Source organism: Mustela putorius, unplaced genomic scaffold, assembly GCF_011764305.1.
Source record: "Mustela putorius furo isolate JIRA1106 unplaced genomic scaffold, ASM1176430v1.1 tig00000040_pilon_pilon_pilon, whole genome shotgun sequence".
Classification (NCBI taxonomy): Eukaryota; Metazoa; Chordata; class Mammalia; order Carnivora; family Mustelidae; genus Mustela; species Mustela putorius.
Window position 1 is genome coordinate 3136830 of NW_025421261.1, and position 15949 is coordinate 3152778.

At 44.4% G+C, this 15949-nt stretch overlaps 1 protein-coding gene across 3 annotated transcripts in view; it reads right to left on the minus strand.

The window, feature by feature from the left end:
- The window catches only part of PRKG2 (protein kinase cGMP-dependent 2), a 95242-nt gene that overhangs the window by 17317 nt on the left and 61976 nt on the right, over positions 1-15949 (minus strand). For all 3 annotated transcript variants that reach the window (XM_045074666.1, XM_045074637.1, XM_045074624.1), the window contains exons 13-15: positions 14586-14675; positions 12447-12588; positions 62-225 (exon numbers count right to left, since the gene is read on the minus strand). In XM_045074666.1, the coding sequence (XP_044930601.1) occupies positions 62-225; positions 12447-12588; positions 14586-14675 (396 nt within the window). The remainder of the gene's footprint in view (positions 1-61; positions 226-12446; positions 12589-14585; positions 14676-15949) is intronic.

Sequence of the window (15949 nt, forward strand, 5' to 3'; positions counted from 1 at the left end):
ATATATATATTTATCATCAGTAAATTATTTTGGCACTTCTGTGAACTTGAAGGTGACTTACTTGCCCGTTAGGAGCTCGTACACTAGAATCCCCAGAGACCAAAAATCCACACTGAAGTCATGTCCTTTGTTGAGAATGACTTCAGGAGCTACATACTCTGGAGTTCCGCAGAATGTCCATGTCTTCTGTCCAGATCCTATTTTCTTAGCAAATCCAAAGTCAACCTGGAAAAGGATGTCAAAGACATTTTCAGAGACTAGAAACTCATGTTCTTCTCTACGTCGCCCTCTAACTTCTCCTGCCTGCTGTCTACACCTCCACCCTCCCCTCACACACATACCCACACACACCACTGAGCCTCTCATTTATTATTTTGCAGGACCAGGTACAAATCTAGTTACACTGGAGCAAGTTCCACGTACACACTTCCACGCCCATGACCCCTGAAAGAGGAGAGGAACAGCTGGCAGGTGTAGGCCGCTACAACATATGTAAAGCTCAGAGCAAGCAGGCAACTTTGTGATCGACGGCGGCTCTCATTAGGGAGAGGAGAGAAAGGCGTAAGATCAACCCTGGTGCCCTTTAGGCTCCGTCATGAGAGAAAATCAATAGCAAATCTGAGAGTCTGGGGAAGAGACCATTGTTGGGAAAAAGGGATTCTTTTTTTTTTTTTTGACTTTTAATTTTTTATTTTTTATAAACATATATTTTTATCCCCAGGGGTACAGGTCTGTGAATCACCAGGTTTACACACTTCACAGCACTCACCAAAGCACACACGCTCCCCAATGTCCATAATCCCACCCCCTTCTCCCAAACCCCCTCCCCCCAGCAACTCTCAGTTTGTTTTGTGAGATTAAGAGTCACTTATGGTTTGTCTCCCTCCCAATCCCATCTTGTTTCATTGATTCTTCTCGTACCCACTTAAGCCCCCATGTTGCATCACCACTTCCTCATATGGGGAAAAAGGGATTCTTAAAAGTCGGATCCATCTTTCAAAACCACGATGCGCCATGTCCGCACCCTTGACATTCTGGCTTTCCAAAGAAAAAGCCAGAATCACCTCTTCTCAACTTGGGCCAGACCATGGACACTTGGAGTCCTTCTCAGGCAAGTCAGTGGTGAACAGCCCCTGCGTGAACTTACTTGTCCTGAAAAGACAGTCAGCCTGCACCCCCGGCCGGGCTCTGTGCTAGGCTTCCAGAGACAGAGCTGCCTGGGGGGAAGCCAGAGTGCGGGGACTACTTACACATGCGATTAGTGCTGCTTCAAGTGACACATGATGGAGTGGAAGACGACGCAGGGGCCAAAAAACATACCCTTCTGCAACATGCGGGAGAAGACCACGGCGGAGGATGCCATTGGGAGGTGATAACCTGAGCTCGGCCCTGACTCAGGATGAGGAACTCTCCCGGGGACTGAATCAGCACGACCCTCCCCTGTCTCTGCAGAGTAGGTCCCTCCACTTCTCTGAGGCTCTATTCAATGAACCAGCCTCGTGAGCAGAGTAGAAGTGGGTAAGAAGTCCGGAGCGACAGGAAGACCCGCTCACTGGGGGACGGCTGTGCGCACCTGACATCTGCCCGCAAGACAGACAGTGGGATTCTGTCCACGGACGCTGTTCGGCTGGTACTTTGCACCTCCAGTACATGCAGGAATTCTCATAGGACCCCCCTCATCTCCCCGGGGTAAACACACACAAACGATACCTGAGCCTCAACATGCACGTGTTAACGGTTTCATTAAGCACCTGGACTATCGCAATAAAATGGCAATAATATTGAGTAAAAACACAACAAATAAGGCTAACATCAAAATAGACCCTCATCTGAGAGAGTATGTCAATGAACTATAAAACCCAGCCCTCCTTTATTTATTCAAACACGAATATTTAAAATCTTTGTGTTACTCTAAATAAATCTCTTAGAAATTTAGCATTTCAGTAATACCTTTTAGTATTTATATGTAACAGCAAGGATTTCCTTATTAGAAAAAGGAAATTTAAACAGCCTAATTTGAAGTGGGATTTCACCATTTTCTTCTATCTATACAGAATGACTCATAAAGATTTTATCGAAGGGATGGCTGGGGATACTATGAAATTAAAATTTTGTAACCAGCTGAGATTAGCTTATCTACTTATTCCTCAGAGAAGGAACCAATATGAAAATCCTAGCTAATTTTATAAAGACTGAAATTTAAGAGACAAGAAAGCAATGTTTATAATTGTGTTTGTGTGTGCACCGATGGAGATATTATAGTTTGTTGTTTTATAATGGCCTTCCAATACATGTTTTTCATAACATTGAAGTTTTCCTTTTAAAAATGACTGTATGTTCATTAGATGTTTAAGAGTTTTTCTAGCTCTGAAAATGGTGAATTTTAATTTGAATAGCTGGTTTTGCTTTTGTAGTATTTGATACTGACCCACAGAAATGGCTGTAATTATATTAAGATTTTAAGATTTATGGGAACTTACCACTTTTCTTTGATCTTATCAACTTTAGTCTAACATCTGGTTAGACTGGTTAGGAGATCGACACTCGGACTGACTTAAAGTTTGGCTAAGATCAAGTGTAAAGTCACATGCTTAATCGAGAGGGCCTCAGATCTTCTGATGTCAAGTTCTGGGGATTTCCTATAACCATTCCCACCACCTCCGTCTTGTACCACCATGGCTTCCACCGCAAAGCTCAAGTCTTTTTAAACCTCTCTCTCTAGGCAACGGAGATGTTAAGTTCCTTCCTTCCTTCACTCGCTAAGTAGCTACAGAAGACCCGTATGTACCAAGCACCAGGATACAGACAGAGCCCCAGGCCTCTCAGAGACGGCATCTCAGAGAAAGAGGGGAACAAGCATGAAAATAGAAGATCGTACATAGTAATGCCAGATAGTGACCGACGTTACGAAGAAACATATGGCAGAGTGAGGGATGGAGATCAATAGGAATTTTACTTTAAATAGGGTGGCCAGGAAAAGGCTCTCTGAGGAGGGAGCATTGGAGAAGATGTCAGCAGGAATCTGCCTGAAATGAGAAAAAGGCTCATAAAAATCTGAGCAAGAATGATTCTGACAGAGAAAGAGCAGCGCAAAGGCCCTCGCCTTCGGGAACGTGCGTGGTAAGTTCAAGGATCGGACGAAGGCCAGTGTGGCTGGGCCACTGCGTGTGCGGGAAGACAGACGGGAAGTGAGGGCCGAGTTTGCGTCGGCCTGGTAAACCCCAGAAAGAACTGCAGAGACTTTTTTGGTCTAAGAAGCCACTAAGGACTGAGAGAAGGTTATACATGTCCTGACCAGTTTTAAAGGATCCTTCTAGAAGGCAAGAAAACAGACCCACACTTTTTTAAAAAAATTCTACTCACAAAACAGATCTTTCAAGAATATCCAGAGAAGCTATACACAGGCTTTCTCTTGCCTCTATCAAATTTCCATTATGAAAGTCGGCTTACATGATGCTGAGAGCTTAAAAACATTAAATCTCCAAAAACCTTAATGTACTAGAAGGTTTTAAGATGCTTCTAAATCTGCAGTGGTGGCTGCATCATTCAGAAATAGAAAAATTAGCATGTGGCTTGCTGGAGCCTGTGTCCAGTCAGAATTAGCTTTTTTCCAGCGGTTTCTCTCTGGGCCAGGAGATTTGTCAGCTATTGGTTCTCTTGGTCACATAAAACATGGATACAAAATGACCAGTCTAATTAAGCCAAATGATTCATGGGGACATAACTTTCCAAAAAAATATTTATGTGGGGTTTTCAGGGCACCTACTTTACCCAAGTCTAGACAAGGGTACAGTGGAATGTGTATCCCGTGTGCAGCGACCAGAGACGGTTTCACGTCCTTGCGATGTTGAAGTCCGTCCCCCCACACAGGCAGCGGCGACGGCTTCCAGGGGCGGGAGCGGAGCAAGGGTGGCGAAGGCGTGCGTCTTTCAGGGCCACAGCCCACTCTGCGTGGGGGAGTGGTGACTCACCCCGGATTCTCAGTGCATTTACTAGAAAGGGAGCCAGCTGAAGGGGAACTCAGACCCAAAAATCTCTGCAGGCTCATCTCCTAGGCCACCTCCTCTTTGAAGCCTTCCTTGAACTTACAGAACCAGTTCCTTTCTCCTCCGAGGTGCTTTAACATTGTTTCTACTCCACAGTTACGTCCTTGGGGCAAAATCCTGCAGTCGTGTGCGAGGAACTCTAGCTTCTTGAGGAGAAGCCGCAGTACATCCTACTCACTTTGTAACCCCGACAGCGTCTGTGACACAGCAGATGTTCAACACCTGTCTGGTGAAGAAATCTGAATGAAGCGATAACTGTTCACACCAGTGTCGAAAAGATATGTAAATGCACATGTTCATGTATATGTGCGATCTTCACAACAGCTCGGGGAGCGAGGGACAGTTATCCCCGTGTTCAAGAGCAGAAAATGAAACTCTCGGAAGGGGAGGCTCGAACCAGGCTCCGAAGGGAACCTTCCCGTTAACCATAAATTGAGAAGGAAGAGGAAGATTTCTAAGAGGAAAGCAGCAACATACATTCAGCACATTGGTGGGAAAAGCTTAATCGCTACTTAATAAGTACAACTAATAAGGGTCTGGCAGACAGGATGTAGTGGGAGCTGATAATTTCCTTGGTCAGGTGAGAAAAAGCTTGAAGCATATATCATGACCTGCATGCAGGTTATAAAGCCTGAGCAGAGAAGCAGGACCCCGGAGCCACCACCAGGTTAATGAGCAGTCGGTGCAGAAGCCCTGTGTGTTCCTTCCCCGGCGTCCCACTGCCCATTGCCAAGAGGTCACCGCTCCCCTGACGTTGGTGTGCGTTGGGTACTCGCATTCCTTTCTAATTTTACCACACATTTCGCAATAATTGCGCCTTGGATAAACCTCATTGGCTCCGATACTGCCACTGCACAAAGCTTAGCACACATTTCAGATCCTTAAGTAAAATAAGTTCTTGTTTTTAAAAACTTTAGATACATCTTACATCTCTTCTTGGGCAAACTGCCTAATGTCGTTTAAAATTACCTTTGTGAATCTAATTGATATTGGAGCACATTTATTTTCATTGCTGTATCCTACAGCACCGAATTAGCATGCAATGATTTTCTGGTCCGTTCTGCTCCTGATGGACATTCGCCTTGTATCTGAGAGTGCGCTCCCACAAAAATGCTTCAATATTGTTCTCCACGTTACCTAGCAGAGGTCCATGTAAGATGGTAGAGTCACAAGATCAAAGATGTGATGTCTTCAATGTCACCACACGTCGTCAAGTCACTTTCACTAGGGATCATACTGCCCTGCCACCCACCCCTCCTTCCCCAGCAACAAGGCTGAGTTCCGGTTGGTGGCCCTATGTCCTCGCGATCCTCTAGGGAGAGCAACTTTCATTTTTGACATGGGTCAGTATTAAATCACTGCGCTTTTCATTTGCATTCCCTCCGCCTGAGTCATTATAATTCCGGTGTGTACGAGAAGTCCCTCCTGTCCGCTCCGTTGGCCTTCAGAAATGCCTTGGCTATTCTTGGCCCTCGGTTAGTCTACACAAACTTTAGAATCGGTTTGCCAGACTTCATTAAAAGCTTCGATGGAATCCCACCGAAGTGTATCTAATCGGTATGTGACTTTGGAGACTATTCATATCTTTGTGATGTTGAGTCTTGCTATTTTGAAACCTCGTACATCTTTCTGATTTAGGGTTATGCTAGAGCTACTGTTGAACAAACATATCTCAGGAAGTATAAATGCCTAAGTCCTACATTAATTTACTTCTCAAAATGAATTTTCTTGAGCAGTAGGGGGATCTCTAAGCAGTAGGTCAGGGACACAGGATCCTTCCATTTTCTTTTCTTAAAGATTTATTTCAGAGATTGAGAGAGAGAGAGAGAGAGAAGGAGAAAGTGCGTGAGTAGGGGAGGGGAAGAGGAAGAATGAGAACTAGAGACGAATCCCAAGCAGAGCGAGCTGGAAGTTGCCCCTCTGACCTTTGATTCATTCTTATATGAAAACAAAGTTCTAAGTCTGGCAGTAAACACCATAGCATGGTTTCTGCCCTCATGGGGCTATTAGTCATAAAGAAGCAGGCAACAATATCAACTTTTAATGTGTCCTACATTGTATTTTCTTATATAATACTCACTTACAGGGTTAAGTTCCTCTATGACCACGTGAGAGGATGACTCACCTGAGGTCACAGCACAACCATACATACAGAACATTTATTGATGAGCGATGAGCTAAGAGCATGACCATATAGAATGTTTATTGATCTCTTGAATTGCTACCAACTTTTCTGCTGAGCAAACCCAAGATGTGAAACTACAACACAAATTCTGCTCAGGCTGAGAACAAGACAGATTTTTCTTTAGACTCCTTACTGTCCTACACCTTATTATCTTCCTGGATGCATTCATGATAACCAAGAGAAAGACTTTGAATCATTACTGCCGACATCAGCTTTTCTTGGCCTTGAAAGTGGAGAAAGAATCCGGAAATCATTGGATGGGCAGAGGAGAGATGGCGATGTGGTGTTCTTTTAGTAAAGTCTGCTAACGCTTGCTCGCCTCTCCGTGTTTTTACTGATAGAGACAGCTTGGACCAGTGAGGACTCACCTGGGAACAGATCTGGCCGGCCATCTCAACGGTAAATTGGGGAAGAAGAGTAGAATGAGCTCTTCACTGCACACTACAAAGTCCTCCTCTGTATTACCACAGAAAGGCACACCTTCACAGCCTCTAGAGGGACACCTCCAAAACCCAGACCTTTCTCTAACTTGGGTCTTTTCCCCAAGCTTTCACAAACAAAACACACACACACTGTTCCTTTCTTTCTGTCCTTAGATATCTGATCCCTCACAGATACTCCAAGAAGTGATGTAGGAAGATGAAAAACACCATTTAATCCAAACTGGGGAAGGAGGCCAAGTTCAGCTTTACACGGAGCCTTTCATCCTTGAGGACTTGAAGCCCGAGGCTGGACAGCCCGGAGTCATCATCCAGGTGTGCATTCTTGCTGTGCCGTCACCAGGCACCTCCGCTGCCCCCATCCTGACACAACCCCCTCAGGGACTGTGGCGGGAGCGGCTCGGCCGGGCTGCCGGCCGGCGGCCCAACTCCGGTTTCTCATGTTTGCTGAAACTTGAGTTTTGATGCCGATTATATACGGGACCAAATGACCACAGAGTCAAGACGGACACACACTCATTCCCTCAGCAAGTCCCTGGTACCTCTTCCAGGCCAACGGCTCTCCCACTCGCAACCACTGTTTTGACTTCTACTGTGGCTTCTAGAACGGGGACAAACGTGATCATGCAGCAGACACTCTTGTCTCTGGCTGCCTCCGCTCCACACAGGTTTCGAAGGCCACGCACACTTGCCGGTAGCCGTCCAGGCCTGTCTGTCGCGGAGCAGTGACCCGTGGTTGACATACTGCCGCCGCGCCCAGACATTGGATGCTGATGGATATTTTGGCTGTTTCTGATTTGAGGACTTTTAGCAATAAAGCTGTGGTGAACATTCTTGCTTGTTTGTTTGTTTAAGATTTTTATTTGACAGGGAGCGAGCAAGAGAGCACAAGCAGAGGAGGCAGCAGAGGCAGAGAGAGAAGCAGGCTCCCCACTGAGCCGGAAGCCCAGGACCTTGGGATCATGACCCGAGCCGAAGGCAGACGCTTAACTGACTGAGCCACCCAGGCATCCCTGTAATGAACATTCTTGCCCAAGATTTTGGAAGACATGATTTCAGTTTTCCTAAACAAATACTGAGAAGTGAAGTTCCTTCCTGGAAGTTTAATTTTTGTCACAGGTTAGCCATATGCTTGGCTCAATATAAAACAGACAGACTGTTCTTTAAACAGTTTTCTTTCTCCCCTAGGACTTTAGGAGAAAGTCCTCACCAACCCTGGGTATTGCCAGTCTTTTAAATTGTTGTCATTTCAGTGGCTATAAAATGGTTCCCTTTTGTAGTTTTACTCTGCCTTTCCTTGATGATGTCTGGTAGGACTTAATGATCATTCCTATGCCTTCTTTTGGGAAGTGATTTTTCAAGACCTTTGACCATTTTTTAAAATTGGGTTTTTTTTTTTTATTGAACTGTAGGAGTTATTTATGTATTTCCCATACAGTCAAGTCTTTTGTCACATAAATGTGTATTGCAAATATTTTCTCCCAGTCTGTGGCATGACAACTCATTTCCCTAAAGTATTTTAATTACCAGAAGTTTTTAATTTTGATGAAGTCCAATTATTATGGACTGCATGTTTGTGTCTCCCCAAAATTGGTAAGTTGAAACCCTAAACCCTGATGTGATGGCATATGGAGGTAGGGCCTTTGGGAGGTAAACCAAGCCATGAGGTCCAGCCCTCATAATGTGATTAGGAACTCTTAGAAGAAGAAAGCTCCCTCCAAACTCAGTGCGCACGCGCGTGTGTGTGTGTGTGTGTGTGTCTTTCTCTCATGCATGAAAATGAGAAGGCACCTCTCTGCCAACTCAGCAGTGGGTCCTGACCAGACAGGTACCAGATCTGCAGGCACCTTGATCTTGGACTTCCTCGGCTTTAAAAATGTCAGAAATAAGTGTTTATTGCTTAAGTAACCCAGTCTATGATATTTTTATTATAGTAACTGAAATTTTTATAATTAACACAATTAATACAAATTAATACTCTTTGTATTCTAAGAAATCACTGCCTACCCCATGTTGTGAAAATATTTCCATATTACCTTCCTGAACTAATTTTTCTATCTTGTGTGAGGTGGGAGCAGGTTCATTTGTCCCACATACGCATGCCCAGCTGTTTCAGCATCGTCTATTGGGAAGACTGGCTTTTTGCTTTTTGCTAAAAATCAGTTGATTCTATGTCTATCTCTGGACTTTATTCCATTAGATGAACCTATTTTTCTTTTCTTTTTCTTTTTTCTTTTTTTAATTTTTTTTAAAGATTTTATTTATTTATTTGACAGAGAGAAATCACAAGTAGACAGAGAAGCAGGCAGAGAGAGGGAGGGAAGCAGGCTCCCCGCTGAGCAGAGAGCCCGATGCGGGACTCGATCCCAGGACCCTGAGATCATGACCTGAGCCAAAGGCAGTGGCTTAACCCACTGAGCCACCCAGGCACCCTGAACCTATTTTTTTACCCTGTGTTGTGACACTGCCTGGAGTACTACAGTTTACAGTGTCAGATATTGTAAATTCCTCAATTCTGTTTTTCGTTTTTCAAAGTGGTTATTAACTTTTCTAAACTGTGTTTCTGTGTAAATCTTAGAGTAAATGTCTCAGTTTCTATGCACCTGCTCTAATTTATATTACAATGACCTTAAATCTGTAATTAATCTGAGGAGAATGGACACTGTATCAAATATTGAATTATACAATACATAACCATAGTATACCTTATCATTTAGTTGTATATTTTTTCTCAGTAATATTTTGTAGTTTTCAGTATGGAGGTCTTATATATTTTACACATTAAATATATTCAAATTTATTTTATAATTTCTGATGTTATTATAAATAGTATTTTTATTTCATTTATAAATATTTCCTGCTAGTATAGAAAAATAGTTCTTATCTATATACTGACTTAATTTATATGTTGACTCAAGTGACTTTAATTTTATTTATACATTGACATTGTACTGATTATCATGCACATTCCTTCTAGTTCTTCTTTGATAGATGCTTTAGGCTTTTCTACATAAACAGTCACATTGTCTGAAAATAAAGACAGGCAACTTCTCCCCTTCTCATCTGTGAGCTTTCATTTCTTTTTCTTGGTTTATTTCATTGGCTAAGACCTCTATGAAAATGTTGAAAAAAAGTGGAAAGAAAATATTCTTACCTTGTTCACGATCTAATGGGGAAATGTTCAATATTTCACTGCGAGGTATGATGTTAACTAAAGATTTTATCCCCATGCCTCATACAGTAAGGTGTGTCCTGAAATGAATGGCTTAAACAGCTGTAGGGATGTGGATTTGTCACAGCATGATTCCCTTTTTTCAAGGTTTAAATATCCACTTTCTGTTGCTCTCCACATATTTTCACATACATATTATAATTAATCTCACCAAGAAGATTTGTCCAATGGAAGCTGCTCCCGCATTAATGAAACTCCCTTAAATCTGTTATTTCAATTATTATATTCTAAATTCCATAACAGAAGTTTTATTTATTAGCTTTTTCTAAACCTATTAGATTTTTCCCCTCTGTTCCTTACTCATTTGTCATTTCCTCTCTTATTTTTGAAAGATGTGTTAGGTGGGTTTATTTTACATTTTGTATCTGATTACTCCAATAATGAAGCACTTATTTGCCTGCCAAATAACGCTCATGGTACCTTTTCTCCCCCTCCTATATATTTTTTGTCTTATGTTTTAAAATGTGAGCTCATGTTCTCTGGAACTTTATCCCTGGGAGTTCTTCGTAGCCTGAGTTAAGAGTACATTCATCCAGACGGATATACATTGATTCTTGAAAAGTTGGGCATCCTACCAACATGAACCCATTCTCAAATCCTTGCATGGGGTTTTCCATCTTAGAAGACTAAGCACCCAACCTCCATGAAGACAAGCCTATGGCCAAGAATTCTTAAAGGAGACTCTTTTGCTTCTGTACCAAGAGCCCAATAATGGGAAAAGCACGTTTTCTTGCATGCACTCTGTCTTTTTAAATTAGATATCTTTTCTTGCTTTCCATTTTTCTGAGAGTGTCATCTGTGTGATTGCTGGCTTTGGGAAATATTCTCTGATTCAACTTCTCACACTGCCCAGGTCCCAAACTTGGTCCCCTGTTCTTAAAGGTGCAGCTACTAAAATCAGTAGCTACAAAATCTGGGCCATCTCAGATCACTGGGTGCCCACAAGACTTCAGCTTCATGTTTGAGTTCTAGGCTATACTCCTGTCCAAGCGTGGTTCCCAACCTCGGGGGAACCCCAGTGCTGTCTCATGAAGTCAGCCACGCGTGTAATACTGCTTTTCGTGTTTCATTCAGTATTTTTAGACATTTGGTAGTGAGAGGATTTCAGCCTATCTAGTTTGACATATAGCTAGAAATGGAAATATTCAACATGTACATTTTAATCTCTAAAGGCTTTAGTTGTCATTCGTTGTTTAGCTAGTTGGCAAATGAGTCAGCTGGATGGATAACACTGGCTGACGGGAGAGATATTTATGGACCCCCCATGGCTATGTATAATAAATATGCTCTCCAATTTTAAAAAAAAAAAGCTCTGAAAAAAAAAAAAGAAATGAATCTAATGGCTAGTCTGCCTCCCTCGTGATGGCTTTGGTTCTAGAATATTCCAAAGCTATCCGTAAATAGCTGCAAGAGGCACAGCCAATGAAGGCATTGTGAAGAAGAGGGCCGACCAGGCCTGTGTTAGTCCCTCCCCAGTTCTCAAAGCTGCCTTTCACAGATAAAATAAAGCTTGAATGGATCAAAATGTTTCTTGGAAGTTCACCAGATTACACATGAAAGGACTTATTTTACTCCTTTCTGTGGAAAGAAATCGCTTAGCAATTACACACAATGAGTTTAATTCCTACGGCTGCATTACCCAGTGTAACGTGTGGATGGTAAAGCCCGTCTCTACCGTCAACTGCGTCACTTGCAAAACGCTTCGCCCAGGTCTTGACCCATAACATACTAAACGACTTACAAGGTGACGGCTAGTGTTATTTCCACGTATGAAAGTCCTGATGTGAACTTCTAATCTCTTTGTAAATGTTACATTCAGAGACGGTTTCGTGCCCTTGACACATGGACAAGACAAACTCAGGAAAACTCAGCGTGAGCCCTGTCTGCATGGGTTCCCTCCTGACGTCCAAGGTGCCTGGGCTCCTCCCCTCACAACGGCCCAGTTTCTCCTAGATTCACACTGAGAGCGGTTTGTGTGACTGGGAGTGTACACATGTTGGGCTTCAGAGGACTACAAAGATGGGTAACAAGGGAAGTGTCTGTCCTCAAGGAGCCTCTGGTCTAGTGTTGTGATTCGCAGCCCTGGATTCTCACCTAGAGAGATTTAAAAAAAAAAAAAAATCGTACTAACATTCCTAAGTGTATCTTTCCTCCCTACACAGACAGTGGCAATCTTGGGACAGGAGACAGACTGTCACCTACTTTCCTTATTCCTTAGATCCGGTCCCTCTATGTAGTAAGAATGTATTAAAACCTGTTGAAATATATTATACAAAATATTAACCAAATCCAATGTTAAAGGCGTTCTATTACACACGTCCTTACAAGCAGTCACGGGTATGGCTGAAATATTAAATTCCCAGGCCAAAAAGAATGTGCTTCTAACACTTCCCCCCGGATTAAGGTGCCAATGTCCTAGCCATACACCCTCCCCATGATGAAATAACAGCTGTCCCCAAATTAAAAGTAACTTGCAATCGTGACATGACTTTGGTGTTTAGAAATGTCTCTTATGACACTCTAAGTGACAGAACTTGGCTTACCAACTTAAGATAACCCTCAGCATCTAGGATTAAGTTTTCTGGCTTCAGGTCTCTGTAGATGATACCTAGTCGGTGCAGGTAGTCAAACGCTTCAGTCACGCAAGCGACGCAGAACTTGGAGGTGGCTTCGTCGAAGCTGCCCCTGCAACGAGATCATTTCCCCTCTTAATACTCTGGACACACATATCCGTGGTCTGGTCCAGGGGTCAGCTATCGCATTGGTAATTTTACGCCATGAAAGTAAGTGTTTTGTAGGGCACTGACACTAAGAAGGATTCCGTACCACCCATGAGGGAGCCTGATGACGGTAAAGAGATTGAGGGGGATGCTTGAGGCAAATGACAAGTACCTCACTACTATTAAAACGTCCCCATCCCAACAATTGTTTCTTGTCATCATGTATGGATACGAAAAATACAACCATAAGAAAACAAGACTTTTTAAGATATTTGTGGCAAACTCTAGAGAAAATGCAACTATTTTAACGGAGCGCTTGAAGCAGACTTCCGTAATTTACTGCTTGCCTCCACAATGACTCAAGTGATCGTTTTCATTTCCTGTTGGTATAGCATGTAACAAGAACCATGCAGAAATGGGGTCATAACTCTTTCCTGTTCCGTGCGCCTTGATATTAGACTGGCTCTGTGTCAGCACTGCGTGCGGGTTTCCATACCGCAGCATGAAAACGTGGTGGTGATTTGTGGCAGGGAGTTGTGGAAGGGTATGGCTTTGGGGTGAGTTTCTACTGGTTTTGACTCCTGCTTCTTCTATCACTGTGCCCTCAGCCAAGTGGTGTGGCTGTTCTGAGCCTCAGATCCCTGTCTGTGAAATGGGTTTACTACTTCTTGTACAGTGCTGTTTCGAGAGTGAGGCACAGTGCCCAGCAGACAGCACCGACTCCCGTTCCTACACAGACCCGCTTGCTGAAGGAAAGGTGGAGGGAGCAAATGTTTCTGTAGGTTCCACCGAGTCTCCGCACCCTGCCTGGTCTTCCCCACCCCGATCCACCCAGCAGCACATTTCTAACACGACCCATCCATCTCTTCTCAGATGCTCAAAGGTCTCCCCTTCCCTGGGTCTGGGATTCTCCACCATGAATGCCCATTAGAACTGATGGGGAGGTCATTCACTAGACCCCATCCAAGGTGAACCAAATCATAATTCTGGCATCAGGGCTTGGCATGGTTACTTTGCAGAGCTCTCTATGTGACTGTGATGAGACAGCCAGACCAGTGACACTCCCACACATCCGGCCCGGCATTAACCTCCGTAACCTCATGCAAACCCACCTCCACACCCCTCTTCTGCGGACCTTGTCTTCTACTCACATTGGGCTGTGAAACACCCCCAAAGACACATAATCCTATCTCCACTTTCCTGTTGCATACACATCCGTTTCCCTTCCTCTCTGCCCTTCCAAAGCACTGGTCCTCTCTAGGAGTTAGGTCCGGTCTTTCCTCTTTCATCACATCTTTACGCGCCTCCTCTCCTCCGAGCTTGCCATCTGCAACTCTCACTTGGCAGTTAATTACAAATCGGCAACTTCTCTGTCATATTTAGCTCACACACCTAATAATGCAATGTTTTAAAACTTACTTCCCCAAATAAGATCAAAACTCACTGGAGGAAAATTTATATACCTTTTACCCTTTTGGTTAGGAAAGTTCACCCTGTCTGGAAAGCCCCCACACTGTCTACGAGGGAGGCCTGTACACCGCTGGCGCTCAGTAAACACAGGAGGCTGCGATTCGGCAGAAACCGGCCCTTCTGTAAACCTGAATCTTTGCAGGACGCGCCCTGCCTCGCCCTGCCCCACCCCTTCTCCATCTCCCCCGCAGAGATTCCGGGTTTCCAGCGACCCTGCCTCGCACTAACCACAGGACTGTGGAGCGTTCACTCTCTTTTGAGGGCTGCAACTCTTTGATCCCTAATATGGAAATGACCAACGACCTTTTACGGTGTCTATTGCATAGGTCCAACGTTAGAGAAGAAATACCACCATTGCTCTGTTATCACATGATAATGTTTTTTAGGACGACTTCTTAATGACTTTCTTTACGTCTCTTTAAATCATGAATAAAGCATCCTTGAGACCAAACGCGAGAACACGGCGCGATGTTTATAATGCTTTTCCATTACCTGTCCCTTAATATACTCCACAGCTCCCCACCTAAGCAGGCCTCCAGAAGCATGTATACATACTTAGTGTCCTTGAAAGTGCGATACAATCTGCGAAGACACATGAAAACATGGTTGTTATTAAAGATCTCGTTTCAAAAGCATTTTGAAGTTGCTTAAGAACATCATCGGTATCGCTTGGGACCCACGCTCCTCCGGCTCCAGACGCCCTCCGGCCACACGGGACCCCTCACGGAGCGTTCGTCCTGCCTGGCTTCTGCACACGGGAGCTCCTTCCCTTACTGGCCTCCCTCTCCACACACACTGACCTTCTGCATCTCGGCTCCGCTGTAACAGCGAGATCCATTCCTCGAGACACGCCCAGGAGCCCGCTACGGCAGCTCCTCGGCCCCCTTCTCCAATACGGCTTCTCTTCCCTCCACCAGCCCAGAGACCTCTGCCTGCGTCTCCTTTATGAGCTCCCGTCACACCCATGTCCTACATCCCCTGGCTGGTCTCAAAAACAAGGCTGTGAGACAGAGACCTATAAGCAGTGAGTTCAGTAGGGAGAGTTGTCTGGGAACAACCCCCGTCCCCCAGGGGAGGAATAAGGCACAGACACGCCTGGGTGGCAGGAGAGTTCAGCTCCGACGGAGTCTCTAGTTTCGATGAAAGCCTCAGCCTCAAGGAGCTCTGCCCTCGTGGGATGTGGGCTGCACCTGGAAGCAGAGTCTGATCCTGGGCAAGGGGCTCTGCTCACCTGATAGCAGTGACCAGAAAAGGACCGAGCTAGAGTCCTCAGCTGACAACACTCCCAGAAGCTACAGGAATGACAGCTTCGGTCCCAAGGTGGACCCGGGCCGGGTACCGTACCGCACCCCTGGGTGCCAGCCGAGCACCCCGATGGTGTGCCGCCAGCAGAAGCAATCTAGCAGAGCCGCTCAGCGTGGGCTCTGAGTCCAGACTACTCAGGCTTGAGTCTCCGACCCGCCGTTCACGAGCTGACAGCCCGGTTGTTAACGACTGCTCTCGAGCTCGATCATAACATTGACCTCGCGGTTACCTCATAAAGGTCAGATGAATACATGCATTCACTGGATTCTATGTTAGTCACATATTAATTTATGTTGCATATCTGCATATATAGTAGGAAGAATAAATGTAACCTATTTAAATATATATTCAACATATTACATATGATATATCACATATATATTGTGCTTACAGCAGTGTCTGGCACATGTTAATTTCTCAATGTTGACATTGATATTTATTATTATATTATCATTTCCTTCTATGCCAGGCACTCTGCAGAGAGCTGGAAATGAGAATAGGAATAAAAGCTAAGCCATGTCCTGAAACTGCTTATGATAGTTTGTTAAGGA